Source organism: Cynocephalus volans, chromosome 10 (assembly GCF_027409185.1).
Source record: "Cynocephalus volans isolate mCynVol1 chromosome 10, mCynVol1.pri, whole genome shotgun sequence".
Classification (NCBI taxonomy): Eukaryota; Metazoa; Chordata; class Mammalia; order Dermoptera; family Cynocephalidae; genus Cynocephalus; species Cynocephalus volans.
Window position 1 is genome coordinate 111,286,713 of NC_084469.1, and position 15,480 is coordinate 111,302,192.

Sequence of the window (15,480 nt, forward strand, 5' to 3'; positions counted from 1 at the left end):
GGAGCGGGGTGGCTGCAGGCCAAAGTGAGGGAATCTGAGACCGGCTACCAAAACCAAGTTACATTTATTGATGTGGCCCACCCCTGCCGTCAGGGGAAGAGGTGTCCCCCACCCCCGCCCCCACCCAGCCAAATAGAAATTGCGAGAAGGGTCCACACCGTTAAGAGCATCTCTGAGGTCCTTGCGTTTTTATAAAATGAAAGTCCTTCTTGCGGGGCCTCTGGCCACGCAAGCCTTGGTTGGCCAGGAGTCCAACTGCCCAAGGTGTGACCTCAGACCCTTGCCTTGCGCAAGAGCCCTGGGGACAAAAGCCGAGGCCGGCAAAGGAGGGGCTGCCGCCCCATCACACGCTCATAGTCATCCCTGGGGAGTACTGCGGAGAGAGGAGGGGGTGGCACGCGGGGGGGGGGCTCAGCTCTGGCCTTGGCTGGGACCCGCCCCCCGGGGTCAATGGGGGATAGGACGGGGCGGGGCAGAATCGGGGCCTGGGTGTACATGGGGAATGGGGAGAACGGGTGGCGATGCTTGGGGAGACTACCCTGTGGCGCGGGTCCCGGGGTGAGGAAAAGGGAGAACGGGGAGGGGAGGGGAAGGATGCCGCGGCCGCCCCCCCACCTGGCCCGCCGCGGTCACGGTCTTGCTCTGGCCCCCCGGCCGCCCCGCCGGGGCCTGCCCGCCAGGCCCCTCCGGCCCGACGCCGCCGCGGGGGGGGAGTCGACGCAGTCGCTTACGCTTTCGCTCGGGAACGGGTGCAGGAAGGTCCCGGCGGCCGCCATCTCGCTGTCGTCCCGCGGCGTGCCCGGGGCGTTGTTCAGGCCGGCCACGGCGCCGGGGGAGCTCTGGGGGCGGCCGCGGTCAGCGCGGGACTCCTTGTCCTGCGGGCCAGGCTCCGCCCCCCGCCAGCCCGGCCCCGAAACCCCGCCCTGGCGACCCCTGGGTCCCGCCCCGAGCGGGAGCACGGCCCCCTCACCTTCGGCAACCCGTCCATGTCGCCCGAGCCTGCGAACCGAAACACACGGCTCAGACGTGCCTCCACCGGGCCCACCGCCCCAGGGACCTCCGAGCCTGAGCTACCCCCGGAACAGCAGTTCATCCCCCGGTTTTGGGTCCTGGAGCGTTCCCTCGGCACAGCAGTCACTTGGCCACCCACCGGACTCAGGGAACGTTCCAACGCTCCCAAGCGCATGCAGGCGCGGGGAGGCCACCAGGGGGCGCGCGAGGCCCGCGGAGCAGGATCGGAAGGGGCGGTATCCCGGGACGCCCACTCACCCAAGGATCCGTTCACATGGTGAGGCTCCATCGCGCTCATGGTGGCCACGGGGCCCTCCGGGCCAGCGCCGAGCGGGAACTGCGGGCGCAGGGACAGCGTGGGCCTCGGTCCGCCCTCCCCCCTGCTGGGCTCACCGCCTCGACAAACACCCCGCACCCCCCACTCACGCTAGCCCTGCCGGCGCCTGGCACGATGGGGTTCATGATGGTGTACATGTTCTCGCTGGAGGTGGTGGAGTCTAGGACAGACGGCGGCGGCGTGAAGGGCGCGCGGCGTGAGGGCGTTCCCCCAAGCCCCCCGCCCCCCGTCCAGGCCGTACCTCCAGGGCTGGGCATGATGGGTGTTCCAGGGGGCCCACCTCCTCCTGGGGGTCCCTGCATGCGGAGGAAAACAGGGCTGGTTAGAAATTCCCCCATTTGCCACTCGAAGCCCTTGCCCACGTCGCTCAGCCCCGCCCCACTCACCGTGTAGCCGCCGGGGGATGAGGAGGAATAGGTGATCTGGGGACAGGGACAGCTGTGAGCATGTGGCCAGTGGACAGGCTGCTCACTCTGCCCGCACCCACCCTGCCTGAGACTCACCGAGTTGCCACTGGGGCTGGCCCATGGGCCCCGTACTCCTGGGCCCCTGGAAGAGATGATGGGTTGTCCCTGGGGCTAAGCCAGGTGGTACACAGACCCCCACCACACACATCCTGACACCCCCAACCCTGCTTCAAGTGCCCCTAAACAAGCGGCAGAGCAGCAGGTGCTACCTGAGAATTGCTCACCATGGGTGGATTCCCAACCACCAGGCTTCAAATCCCAACCCCACCACCGGATGGCTTTTTGGCTATGGAGACTGCCACTTCAGGTCTGTTTCCCAACAGTGATAGTGAAATAAACAGCAGTCCCAAGACTGTACTGAAGATCCTGGGACTGCCCCAGCACACCCAGCCCGTGAAACCGAGTGGTGGCCTGCATGGACACACTCCTGGGGTCCCCAAAGGCCTTCCTTACATGTTCATGGCAGGCAGGCCTGGGCCGGCGAGGGAATTGGGTGGGGGCCGCATGCCACCCCCATAGCTCTGTGAAGGCAAAGGGGCAGTGAGAGGAGGCACAGCAGGGACAGCCCTTCAAGCCCCACCCCCACCTGAGCCCAGCCCTTACCTGGGGCCCGACGCTGGCCAAGCCCCGTGGAGGCGTCACCCTCTGCATCGGGCCGCCCAGGCTCGGATGCCCTGGGGTAGGGGCAGAAGGAAGGGGGCTCAGGCCTGGGCCACTCCGCAGTGTAGACATGAATGACATGAATAGGGCAGGGGGCCCTGCATGGTGAGGCAGCAAGAATGGGGCACTCTGAGCTAGGATCCTGATGGGGGGCGGAGTGTGGGAGGGACAACACCTGAGCTCCTCTACTCACCCTGAGCACGCGGGGAGGGGTCCATGGCGCCAGGGAGGAGGGGCTGGGAGCCCGGGAGGCCCACGGGAGGCTGTGGAAGTGGCGTGGCAGCGCTGAGTGTGGGGTACCGCCAGCCGGCCCAACTCCTGTTCTCCCTCCCCCGTCCCTCTCTCACCTGACTCGGCATCCGCAGGGTGGGCCGGGGGCCCCCAGGGAACCGCGGTGACATGAAGGGCTGGAAGAGGTGGGTGGGGGATCAGCACCTCCCCCCTTCCTCCCAAAGCTACTCCACTCCTGCTACATCCGGGCCCCCAACCTGGTTAGCCCCCTCCTCCAGAGCCAGCCAGCAAACCGCAGCCTAGGGGGCCCGGGGCTGCCGGCGCAGTGGGCGGGGCTGGAGGACAGGAGGGGGAGGGGATGCGTGTGTGTGAGGGGGCGCCACAGGTCCTTACCTGGCCGTGAGGCCCCATGGTGGGGGTGTTGGGGCTGTGGGGGGCGGCTGTGAGCCGGGGGCCCCTAGGAGGACAGACCAGGTGGGTTGGGGGGAGCGAGGCCACCCGAAGTCCCACTGTTTCCTATGGCCCTGCTGAGCCTAGCCAGGTAAGGGGACAGGGCTCCTGGAGATAGGATGGGCCAGCCCAGACAGGGCACCTGGTGGGAAGGGTCGTGGGCAGGATTGTGGTACCGGTGGTCACTGGGACTACTTGTAAGTACAGAACCCCCAATGTCCACTGTCCTTGAGCCCTTCCCTCCCTGGCCCCACTAAGACAGGTGAGCACGTGCGTACCTGCTGCACCAACAGCCCTCACACCCGACTCCAGCCTGCCGGTCTCAGGACCTCTCCACGTGGGACCCCTACCCTCAGACACAGGCCTGCCTGGCTTGCAGGAAAAGGAGCCCCAGCCATGGCCATACCTGGAAGAAGCTGGTCGCCATGGGGCCTGCGGCCATTGCATCATTGGGGGCCATGCTCCCCATCACTGGGCTGGGGGCCGCTGCTGCACTCTGCAGGGGAGGGGGACATCAGGAGGGCCAGGTCAGGACACTTCCTACCTGTGGTGTCTCCCCTCTTCTCAGCAAGCAGTCGGCTCCATGGGACAGGGAGCTGTCAGGTGGTCAAGCTGCTATTTGAACCCAGGCCATCTGACCTATCCACGCATGGGAGATGGAGGGGAGTCTCTAGGTGGGGGCAGAGGAGCTGCACCCCCACCCCAGTTAAGCAGCCCTGACAAGCCTCAGCTGCACTGCGGATCCCAGCCCCCAAGCTGGAATCTCCAGTGTGTGCCTCTACCAGTAAGTATAGGCTTGTCCTGACAGCCCACCACCCCTCAGATGGTCCCCACCACCGACAACCATCCCAGTTGGCCCCATGTCCTCCTGGCTGGCAGGGCAGCTCAGCTGGGCTCCCCCAGCTCTACCCAAGGTACCCCAAATAAACAAAAAATCCACCGGCGGCTTGATGATAAACGTCTCTGAAAGCTCCTCTTTGGAGCTACTGGCGCTGACCACTGCCCCGCCCCACCCCACCCTTTTCTCCAGGAGGGAGGGGAAAGGAAGAGCAGGACTCTGGGGCGGAGTCCCCAGGCCCCCAACCTCTCCTCAGACGGAGAAGGGGAGAAGATGGGGAGCTAGAGATGGGGGTTTCTGTGTCGACCAGGGGTGGAGATTCTGGTGGCAGGCCCAGAGCTGGCAGGGGACAGGCTGACAGGCTACTTCCGCTAGTCAGTTCCAAGTCCCAGACCTGTCTTGCCTTTGGGGCCCACAGGGCCAGGCGGGAGAGGAGGGAGGAGGGAGAACGCAGAGGAAGGGAGGCAGAGGGCACATCTCAGGAAAGGGAAGCAAGATGGGGGGACCTCTTCTGCCAGCTCCTTGACTCGTCTGTCCACATGGTGCTCCCTCCCTGGCCTGAGGAAGGAGGTGGCTGTCCCTGGGGCTAGCACAAGCCAGCACACAGGGCGCTCAGAGTTTGTGGAACTGCAGCCCCTTGGGCTCAGAGAAGTTAAGCCTGTTGCCCGCAGTCACACAGTGTTTCTGCTCTCCAGGAGTGGGGAAAGGGGCCCCTTGGCTGGGTCTAGCAGAGTGCCTTGGAGACACCCTCACTCCCCGTGCAGGCTGCAGCCTAACCCCTCCTGTCCCTTCTCAAAGGTCAGCCTCAGGCTCCCCGCCCAGGCCTCAAGCTGGGGGGGCAGGGTGGGGTACAGGTGGGAGCCTCCCTGGGCCCACCGGGACTGAGAGCACTCCCAAGGCCCAGTACAAATCATGTGAAAGCCCACAAGACCGGAGGCGGGGTGGGGGGGCCACAGCCCTCCGCTCAGACTCCTGCACCACGTTCCCAGTCCCAAACTGCCAGGTACCTCCCTGGGCTCTGGCCCCCAGCTCCCCTCTCGCACAAGCACTCAGCACAATCAGCTCCGGCTGGAGAGGCAGGCGCCTCTGAGCCCGGGATCTACCCGCTCCACAGGGAGGGCGAGAGGGAGCCCCCTTTCGGGCCAAAGCAGGCGCCCACGAGCATTTCCCGGGGAGGGCACGGCTGGGCGCTGTATCTGGCCACAAGGCGAGGAGGAGCGTGGTGCAGCACCCCCGCAGCTCCCCAACTCTAGGCCCTGAAGGGTTAATGCTGGGCGTGCCTTCCTTGGCTGGTGGCCCGGGCAGACCCCCCACGTCAATCACCCGCAGAGGCGCCCGCCTGGCCCGCGTTGCCATGACGACGGGCTGGGCGCGCTCCGGTTTCCCGAAGGCGCGGGGGTCGGCCTAGGAGCCGGGAGGGACGCACGGAGCCCGTACCGGAGAGGGCTGGAGGAGGGCCCACCGCGCGGGACGCCCCCCCCGGACAGCGGCAGTGGGATCAGCTCGAGAGGACGCATGACTGGCTGCCCTCAGGACGCGAGGACCCTGTCGCCCTGGGTCCCCCCCCCCCCCGCCGCTGTTTCACCTCCCCACCCGCGCTGCCATGGCAACCGAATCGCGTCTACTGCTGGAGCCCTCGCGCCCCCTCGGCGGTCCCCTGGCCGCGGTCCACGCGCGGGGGCGCCTAGAGAGGCCGCTAGACCTAGGCAGGAGAGGAGAGGGCCGGCGCCACGCAGGCCGGAAAGGGGAACAGAGCCCAGGGGACCCGGAGAGGCCAGGGAAAGGACAGGGGCTCGACCGAGGACCGGGAGCAGTAACCGCACACAGCTACGGACACTCATGGGGCCGAGTACTGGTGGGACTAGGGTGAGGGGACTGTACGGTGGCAGAGGAACACCATGGGGTGAACAGCAGTGATGCCGGGTGATCAGCGCGACCCCCGCTCCCGTGCACGTGCATACAGCCGGCACGAGGCATCTACAGGGACATGGGGAAGCCCCAGTGCTGGTGGCCGCACTGGGCCACAGGGGCCTGCGCTCCAGTGCCCAAGGGAGCGGGCTGCCAGCCAGCCAGCAGGCATTTCCCCTGTTGCCTGTACCCATGAGCCACCAACCCTCCCTGGCCTGCCCCAGAGGACTCTGAGGGGCCAGGTTTCCAAGCTCAGAGAATAAAGGGAGGGCCGCCATCTGCTCCCCTGTGACAAGATGCAGCCAGCTGCTCATGGCCGCCTCAATCTGGAGGGAAACTGATGCCACAGAGATGGGGTGAGCGGCTCCAGTAACCTAGCAAGGTCGGGAAGTGTCCTAGTGTTGCGGTACTAGGACATTCTAGTGCCCAAGGGCACATCCCACACCATCGGCCACCCCCAACACCAGGCTCCCACCACTGGAGGCCCAGAGGGGCTGGGTGGAAGGGAACAGCAGTGGAGCACCCCCCACAGCTGAGCCGAGGGGAATGCAGTGAGCTTCCCCCATGCCAGGCAGCTCACGAGGCCTGGCTCACATAGGGGGAGGCTCACATGAGGGGGCAGGGAGGAGGATGGGGGCTGCAGAGACCCTCATGGGCTAGGTGCCGTGGAAGTAGCCTCTCCCACCCTGAGTGACCTTGGACCGAGGGCAGGGTGCAGGGACCCCTGAGAAGTGGCCAAGATCCTGGGTCCCACCCCACTCTGCTGCCCACCAGGACCACGGGAGCCCTGCTCAGGCTGTGCGGCCCCCAAGGCCAAGGGCCCAGCCCGCCCACCAGGGGAGCCATGACTCACGTAGTCCTGGAAGGCCTTGGCCTCACTCGAGTGCTCGCACGCCTCTCTGCGGTCGGGCGCCGCGCAGTACAGGTCCCAGAACACGCTGTGGGCAGCAGGGGGACCACGGTTGCCCGGCACACCCCAGCCTGTCCCCTCCACACCTGCCCGCCCACCCGCAGCAGCCCTGCACGCACCACCACCAGGAGTGCAGGAACCCCGGGGGCTCCCCCAGCGTGATGTTCTTTTCCCATCGGATCTGCAGAGGAGAGGAAGGCAGGTGAGGCCCCCTCCGCACCACCCAGAACAACACCCAAAGAACACTGGCACCAACACCCAGAGTGAGCAGAGGGCCCCAGAGGGACACATGGCTTGGATGCCAGCCCTCAGTTCCCAGGGCCACCGGAGAAGCAACCCCAAGCCCACCACCTGGAGCCCCAGTGGAAACAGGGTGGAGGACCCCGGGCTGTGGGTGGGGAGGAAGAGCAGGCTAAGGGTGGGGGGTGGGGGACAGGGATTGCTCACCTCCGACAGAAAGGTCTGGGCGGACTTCTGGGCACCGACATGCAGCAGGTACTCATACACATACAGTGCCAACCTGCAAGCGGTGGGCGGCACGGCTCAGGCTCTGCAGAGGTCCAGGGCCAGCCTGAAGCCCCTCCCCAGCTCTCAGGTGGGCAAGTTGAGACAATGGGCAGGGGGCCCACAGTGAGCCCTTCATGAAGCCCACCCTGCTGGGACCCCAGTCGCCCTCTCTAGTTGTTCTGCCCAGCCAACTCCTACACATCTATCAACACCCTGCCTGCAGGCCCCTCCCCAGTGTCCCCAACCCCCCAACTCTAGGTCAGTCTGTTCAGTTCGACACCCTCTCACAGACCAAGTCCTGGCCCGCCCTGCCAACACAGACCCCAGAGTGGCCGCAACCCCAGGGAGGCCTTCTGCCCAGGGAAGGGGCTCCTAGGTGTCACTACTGACTGCTCCTGGGCCGTGTCCTTTACCCAGGGCCCACCACTAACATCGCTAGCCTTCCCTGCCAAGGAAGGGGTCCTTCTGCTCTGAGGCCACCCTCCTCCCTGGGGCCCCCGCTCCACCCCTCCCTGGTGTCCCTAGACCCCACCCTCTTCCTTGGGACTGATGCCTGTCATCCAGTAGCGCAGGGGTGGCTGAGACCTTTCCTACAGACTCCCCACAACAGGGAAGTACCGACCCCTGGGGGCAGTCTGTGGAATGGAGATGAGTGTGCCAGGGGAGATAGAGCCAGTGGAACCATGTGTCCACCATGGCACCACCCAATGCCCACAGTGTTCTGCATGAGTCCCCAGCCTACAGGGACCCACTAGACTCGCCTCCTCACTTGCTGCCCCCCCACAAGAGCACTGGCCTGGGCCACCCTCCACCCAGCCAGGTGGTTCTAGCACCCCCTCTGCAGGCCACACAAGGAGGCCAGGCTGCGCGTGCGTGCGTGCGTGCGTGTGTGTGTATTTATATATTAATTTTTAGCTCCCACCAATAAGTGAGAACATGTGGTATTTCTCTTTCTGTGCCTGACTTGTTTCACTTAATATAATTCTCTCGAGGTCCATCCATGTTGTTGCAAATGGCAGTATTTCATTCGTTTTTACTGTTTTGTTTTTTGTTGTTTTTTTTTAAAAGATGACCGGTAAGGGAATCTTAACCCTTGACTTGGTGTTGTCAGCACCACGCTCAGCCAGTGAGCGAACCGGCCATCCCTATATGGGATCCGAACCCGTGGCCTTGGTGTTATCAGCACCGCACTCTCCCGAGTGAGCCACGGGCCGGCCCTGAGTCCCTGTTCTGAGTCGTCCCCTCTGGTCACCCCCAGGGTCCTCCTAGTAGGCTTGGGGAGTCCTGGCTCCAAGACTGAGGGCACCCGAGGCCTGCCTGAGGCTGAGCCCTGGGGGAGGGGGGAGGCGGGAGGCAGGAGGCAGGAGGCGGCGGGCGGTCTGGAGGCCCTTCCAGACGCCTCCTCAGCTGTCCGCCTGTCCCCACCCTCCCCTGGCTGTCGGCCCCATCCTAAAATAACCTTCCTTTGAGTCACGCTCTGCTGTCTCCCAGCCCTCCCAGGCAGGCTTCTCGAGCCTCAGAGCCTCATACCCCAGCGCCCCACTGCTGCTCTCAGACCTCCTGTGATGGCCCCAACTCCAGCCCCGACTCCCGGGAGTGAGGAGCATGGGGACTTCCTGTCCCCTCACTCCCGTGGCTCTGCCCTTGCCCTGGACTCTTGTCCTTCCTTCCCACCTCCCTCCATATGTCCATTCAGCAGTCACTGAGTGCCCCCTTGTACAGTGCACACACTGGCCCCTTCCTTCTGGAGCCCACGTCTCGTGGGGAGTTCCAGAAGGTAAATTATGTGGCAGATTGGAAGTGCAGAGGCTATGGACAGACAAATGGGCAGCATGGGGGTGGGGGAGAGGGCAGGCACCTGCTGCTCACGCTGTACCCCATGAGCTGTGACGGCCACCCCAGGGATGGGGACGGGGCAGCTCCAAGTGTGGGTTTCCCCCGAGACAGGGCACCAGGGTCACCACAGCATCATCACTCCACTCTCAGGAGAGCCTCCAGCTCAGGGCCCCTCAATTCTGACCTCACATCCCCCACGTCTCCAGGGTCCACCCTTCCTCTGCCTGGTCACCTTCTTGGCCCCTCAGCCTCCAGGCTCACCTGTCCAACTCACTTCTATGACCTCTCTCCCTTTCTAGAAGCTTTCTGAGCAGCCAGTGGCCGACATCCATCAATGGAGGATGAACCAGAAAGGCCACTGTGGCAGGTTCCTGGAGAGCAGACTTGACCGGCCACCCCACCCTCCTGCCATTCTGGGGATCACAGCAGGGGGCACAAAAGGCTGGGGATGCTGAGAAGCCCCGAGATGGGGAGCAAGACAGAGATGGGGGGCAAGACAGAACTGGGGGAATCCAGGAAGGGAAGGGGTGTGGGAGGTGCAGATTCGGGCCAACCCCCCCACAGGACAGCCAGCTCCTCTGGGGACTCAGGCAATTGTTCTGAAGGAGGTGACCTCTTGGCATCCCTTCCCCTGGACTGTCTGGTGCAGCGTCTGACCCAGAACCCAGTCCCCCAGGAGCCCACCCCTCGCCACTCTCGCTCACCCTCCCTCCCGCCTCTGGTCCTGCCAGACTTGCCCTGGCTCCATGCTCCCCTCTCCCCTGGTGGCCCCTCCTGCCTCAGCTCCATGACACCTTCGAGCAGCTGCCCACGAGCCCTCCAACCCAGCCTCCCGTGAGTTTGGGGTCCACCTAACATCTGAAGGCCCTCTGGCCAGTGGGCCACCCCTACCCTTCTGTCTTCTCACCCACCTGGTCCACAGACCAAACACCATCAGCTCAGCCTTTACACACATCCCCACCCAAAGGAGCCTCTGGTCTGTGCCTCGCCTTGGGTGGTACTACGTAGTGTTCACCTGCCCACCTAACCCTAACCCATCTCTCACCTGGGCTATGGCCCCCCAGCAGGCACTCTTTGCTCAGACCCTCCTGTGTCCCTTCCCCCAGATACACACACAGGCTACCACAGAGCCTTTGCACAGGCTGTTCTCCTGCCTGGAGCATTTCCACCCAGACTCTTGTGGCTCCACTGTCACCTATCAGAGGCTTCCCTGTCACATCTAACTCTCCACCTGGCTCCATCTTTCCCATCAGTCTAGTTGTCACTATGTGACTGCCTGCAGTCCCCACTGGCATGTGGCTGTGAGAGAGCAGGGGCTTTGTTTCTTTGCTCACTGTGCTTAGAACAGCACCGGGGCTTCTTGGGCCCCCAGTCCCCCTGAATAAATGAACCCACCAACACCTGGACCCCTCCTGGACATCACAGGTTAACCGAGGTGACAGGTGGGCACTGATAAAGGTCAGCATGTCGGTGTTCAGGATTTTGGAATTTATCCTAGAGAAGGCTAGAGAAGGCTTTTGGTTTTGCTGATTACACGTTGGTACTTTTAACAAGATTGAGCCTTGTGGAAGAATGTTTTTTGGTTTTGGTGAAGCTTTTTTTTTTCTTTTTTAAAAGATGACTGGGGCTGAGCCCGTGGTGCACTCAGGAGAGTGCGGCGCTGGGAGCGCAGCGACGCTCCCGCCGCGGGTTCGGATCCTATATAGGAATGGCCGGTGCACTCACTGGCTGAGTGCTGGTCACGAAAAAGACAAAAAAAAAAGATGACTGGTAAGGGGATCTTAACCCTTGACTTGGTGTTGTCAGCACCACGCTCTCCCAAGTGAGCTAACCAGCCATCCCTATATAGGGATTCGAACCCGAGGCCTTAAGTGTTATCAGAACCATGCTCTCCCAAGTGAGCCATGGGCCGGCCCTTTGGTGAAACGTTTTGAAGCCTGGACATCTGTCCAAAGAGTTTGGGGACCCACAGGGCCCTCCCCTCACAGAGGGCTTCTGTCTGGGCCTCCAGGTCCAGGGCATCACCAGTTGGAGACATAATATAGTATTAGCGCCTCCTGGACTAAAACGCACCACAACTGCCACCATAATTATGGAGAATTACCATAGTTATCAAGAATTACCATGGGCAGGCCCGTGGCTCACTCGGGAGAGCGTGGTGCTGACAACACCAAGTCAAGGTGTTAAGATTCCCTTACTGGTCATCTTTAAAAAAAAAAAAAAAAAAAGAATTACTGCAATGGGTGCTCCCTCCCCAGAGGCCCTCCTGGGTGCACGTGCTGCTCAGCTGCCCCCAAAGCCACCCTCCAGCCCACACAGTCCTCCCTCTCCTCTGCCAACCCCAGAGGCCAGGCCTTCAGCAGCACCTTGCCCAGGTGGCGGCCCCTCCCATCAGCCTTCACACTTGCCTCTCGCAGCAGTGGCTTCTGGAGTGATGATCCCCAATCACACATCCCATCCCACCCTTCCCTGGCCTTCCTCTGTAGCTCCTGTTCCCCCCTTCTTCTCCCCCAGCCAAATGCAGGGCCTCTTTTTGGGGCTCCTTTCTCAAGAACCTCTACCCACTGGGCTCATGAACAAACTATCTGTATCCATGCATGCATCTCAAAAGCAAGCCCAAAAGAAAAACACAAGATGCCCAGTGATGCTGAGCATGGTTGTCATTATGGAACTATACTAAACCTGCTGGGCGCGCGCACACACGCACAGCAAATGTCTAACACCAAACACACACACCCCTTCCTGCAAGTGGCCCACTCGGACCCCAGGCTCTCTCTCACCCTGTTCGCTGTGAGCCCCCTAGGGCAAGGGACCCGCCATCCAGCATGCACCCGGCAGTCCATTCCTGGGGCAGGATGGCCCAGACCTAGTGTTGAGACAGGAGGCCTGAAAACTCTGAGGAGAGACGAGGGGGCTTAGGACTCAAGGCAGAGGGAGAAGGAATAAAGGAAAAGCCTCATTACTAGGAGGCAGGAGGCTCAGGGCAGGGAGAAAAACCCAGCCGAGGATCGGAGCAGTGTAACCCCTTTTGCCCCATTTTACAGAAGAGGAAACCGAGACCCAGAGTCAGGAAGTGGTTTGGCCAGTGGCTGATATTTCCTGAGAGCTGAGTGGCTGCCGGTGGGGGATGCTCTACCTGCAACCTTTGACTCAGTCCTTGTGAAAATTCTGAAAGGCAGGTTGTACCCGTTCCAGATGAGGAAACTGGGGCTCAGGCCACCAGCCCACCTCTGTAGCACAGCAGCCCCCACACCTCTGAGAACTCTTCAGTGCCTGAGAAGCTGAGCCCTCAGCAGGTCACTTCCTCTCCAGGGTTCCAGGATCCTCATTGGTAAAATTGGGGGATGAGACTATCTGGTGTTTTCCAAACTTCCTTTAGCAGCAGAAGCCCACCTCCAAACCAACATCTATGGAGGAACACAGGACAACTCTGGCCAAAGATGGGGCCCTTAGCCTCTCCACCAAGACTCAAGGCATTTCTGAGGATCCTGGGCCCTGAGGCAGGTGAGGGGGAGAGGGACGGTTGGTGGAAGAGGGTCAGGAATGTGGATAACTCCCTCTTCCAGCCCTCATCAAGAGCAGAAGCCAAGTCAAAGAAACAACCTATCTCCTGGGATGACTGATAGGGTCAAAAAACCAACTCTGAAACCCACCATCCCCAACTCAAGCCTACTATTCCCTTCCTTCTCCTATCTCCATGGCTATTATTATGGTTCAGGCTGCCACCAACTTTCTCACAGACAACTGTCCCCGCTGCACCCAGGACCTCCTGGCCTCTATTCCCAACCTGCTCTAAGCCTGCTCCACACCGGTGCCCGAGTGTACTTTTGCACACACAAGCCTCCCTGTGGCCCACACGGCACCCTTGTGGGTTGCCCCTTCCTCCACCTGGGCCAATCCCAGCTGCTCTGCCTATCTGCACCCTCTGCCGCTGGACATCCCCCTTGCCCTACACAATCACGCACTCCCCACTGCTTTCTTCAGAGCATAGCTCAAGATCTGAGATCGTTTCGCAGGCTTGCTGGGTAACACTACCTAGCCTATGTCCCCACTAGAGCATGGGCTTCTTCAGGCCCCGGCCTGCTCTCCTGATTATCATGCCCAGGGACACAGCCTAGTGCGCATCCGCTGAACAAGTGAACGATTCCCACTGCATGGGTGGTCACCTGCAGACAGGGTCTGGAGCTGGGTGGGGACACAGAGAGGACAGGCCAGGGGTGGAATGACCATGCCAGACACCCCCTGCTTCCACCCTGGGCAGGAGCCAGATGCCAGTTGCAAAAGTCTCTGAGCTTAAGGGTGCTTAGAGGTGGAGCCCAACCTCCTAACTGTGCAGACAGACAAGGGAGGCCTGCAGAAGCATCCATGTGCATAGCCTCTTCCAGCCAGAAGAACCTCTTCTCCAAAATGCCCCAAAGGCTGGGCAGAAAGTGGACAGTAGTCATTGTGGAGGGTAAGGGGAATCCTAATGTCAGCCCAGGCAGAAGAGGGGACACAGTCAGCCAAAGCACAGGGCTCCTCTTCACTATCCAGATGTTCAAGTCCTTACCCCCACCTGGCCCTCAAGGCCCGTCATCATGGGACCCCTCCCTGATGACCCAGCCTCCTCTTGCTCGGGTGGCCAGGTCCGCACCCCGGGCCACCCCAAGCCGCTCAACTTCTAGGATCCTGTGATTGGGCCATCAGATGTGGCTGGCCTCCTTAACCTGCTGCGGGATGGTTCCAGCTCCGACCACCTTTCAAATGCTCCCCAAACTCTGACACTGCACTATTATTACCCTGCCTTTCTCGCCCAAAGCCCCGGGGCAGGTAAGCGGCAGCCCAGCCCCCCTACCTTTCCTCTGCCCACAGGGTCTGGGGACTTGCCCCTATCGGCCTTAGCGCAGCCAGCGTCCACATCCCAGCGTCGCACCCGCAACACGAGGGACACCTGGAGGGCTGCGAAATCGCACCGACCCCGTCCCCTCCCCGCTAGCCTCGCGCACCTGAGTCTCGCCCCTCGGGGAGGCCTCGCGCCACTCGAGTCCTGCTCCAGTCCCGCGAGCCCTGCAAACCTCGCGCTCTCGGGTCTCGCGCGCACCCTCAAATCTCACGCCCTCGGGTCCCACGCGCCCCTTCAAATCTCGCAAGCCCTCGAGCCACCCGGGTCTCCGAAACCCGAGTCTCGCACGCCCCCTCAAACCTAGCGACCTTCGGCGCTTCTCACGCCCCTGGGGTCTCGCAGGTTCTCACCTGTTTTGCAACCCCACGGGCCCCTCAACTCTCGTGCCCTCAGTTCTCGCGCGCCCCCGCAAATCTCGCGACCCCTCGAGCCGCCCGAGTCTTTGACTCCCCCTCCGGTCTCGCGCGCCCCCTCATGCCGCTCGTGTCTCTGACACCCTTCAAATCTCGCACCCCCCTCAAATCTCGCGACCCCTCGAGCAGCCAGGGTCTCTGACACCCTTCGGGTCTCGCGCGCCCACTCAAACCTCGCGACCCTTCGGCGCGCCTCACGCCCTTGGGGTCTCGCAGGTTCCCACCTGTCTCGCAACCCCACGGGCCCCTCAACTCTCGCGCGCCCCCGCAAATCTCGCGCCCTCGGGTCTCGCGCGCCCCCGCAAATCTCGCGACCCCTCGAGCGCGCTTGGGCCCCGCAAGCCCCGCCGCCCGCGCCCACGTGCCCCGCGCGGAGCCCGCCCGCCCTCGCCGGAGCCCACGGAGGCGGCGCGGACGCCGAGCCCGCCCCGGCCCCCGCGGCCCGGGTCGCCGACTCACTTCTCGCGGGCCTGGCTGTCGGAGGGCACGGCCGAGCCCTTGCCCCCCTTGGCGTACATGCTGCTCCGCGCCGCCGCCGCCGCCGCCGCCGGGGCCCACACCTGTCAGGCGGCGCCGCGGGCCGTGCTCGCCGTCGCCATAGCTACCCCGCGCCCCGAGCCTCAGCGCCCCGAGTCCCGGGCGGGCGCCGCGGGCATCGTCCGCACGGGGGAGCTCCAGACGGCCGCGGCGGCGGCGGCGGCGGCGGCGGCGGCGGCTCCAGCTTCGGCTCCAGCCGCGGGTTTTTTTTTCCCCCCCGCTTCCCTCGGCGCGGGCTGTTCCGGGAAGCGCGCGCCCCCTCCTCCTGCCGCGCGCGCCCCCGCCCGCCGCCTCCCCGCCGCCCGCGGGCGCCGCTCTTAAAGGGGCGATGGCAAGCGCGCGGGTGGGTCCCGCAGCCGGGACCGCGGGCTGACGCGCACGCGCAGAGCTCGCCGCGGGGGGCGGGGGCGCGGCTACACACGCGCGGGCCACGAGCGCGGAGACGGCCGCCCGGGGGATACACAGCCGATGGCGCTCCACAAACACACCCCAC

At 63.4% G+C, this 15,480-nt stretch overlaps 1 protein-coding gene across 6 annotated transcripts; it reads right to left on the reverse strand.

Moving 5' to 3' along the window:
- Nucleotides 1-129: 129 nt before the first annotated feature.
- On the reverse strand, nucleotides 130-15,268 carry SSBP4 (single stranded DNA binding protein 4). Of its 6 annotated transcripts, none has more exons than XM_063112683.1 (17): nucleotides 14,910-15,268; nucleotides 7,260-7,332; nucleotides 6,932-6,993; nucleotides 6,756-6,840; nucleotides 3,563-3,652; nucleotides 2,823-2,882; nucleotides 2,669-2,738; nucleotides 2,419-2,489; nucleotides 2,269-2,336; nucleotides 1,852-1,897; nucleotides 1,735-1,770; nucleotides 1,590-1,644; nucleotides 1,438-1,508; nucleotides 1,270-1,348; nucleotides 971-999; nucleotides 732-839; nucleotides 130-373 (listed from the first exon to the last, which is right to left on the reverse strand). In XM_063112683.1, the coding sequence occupies exons 1-17, from the start codon at nucleotides 14,966-14,968 to the stop codon at nucleotides 344-346; spliced, it is 1,092 nt and encodes a 363-aa protein (XP_062968753.1). In that variant the 5' UTR covers nucleotides 14,969-15,268; the 3' UTR covers nucleotides 130-343. The 6 variants fall into 6 exon arrangements, with proteins under 6 accessions (XP_062968753.1, XP_062968751.1, XP_062968754.1 ...); XM_063112681.1 differs by having other exon boundaries at nucleotides 616-839; XM_063112684.1 differs by lacking the exon at nucleotides 14,910-15,268 and adding an exon at nucleotides 14,675-14,693 and having other exon boundaries at nucleotides 616-839.
- Between the last annotated feature and the right edge of the window lie 212 nt (nucleotides 15,269-15,480).

What these genes read in the sequence shown, in the direction of transcription:
- SSBP4 (XM_063112679.1), bottom strand. Translation starts at nt 14,968, where the DNA reads ATGTACGCCAAGGGGGGCAAGGGCTCGGCCGTGCCCTCCGACAGCCAG. An exon ending in GACAGCCAGGCCCGCGAGAA is followed by an intron (nt 7,333 to 14,909) that starts GTGAGTCGGCGA and finishes CACCGCTTGCAG; the next exon opens with GTTGGCACTGTATGTGTATG. An exon ending in TGGCCAGCGTCGGGCCCCAG is followed by an intron (nt 2,337 to 2,418) that starts GTAAGGGCTGGG and finishes TTGCCTTCACAG; the next exon opens with AGCTATGGGGGTGGCATGCG.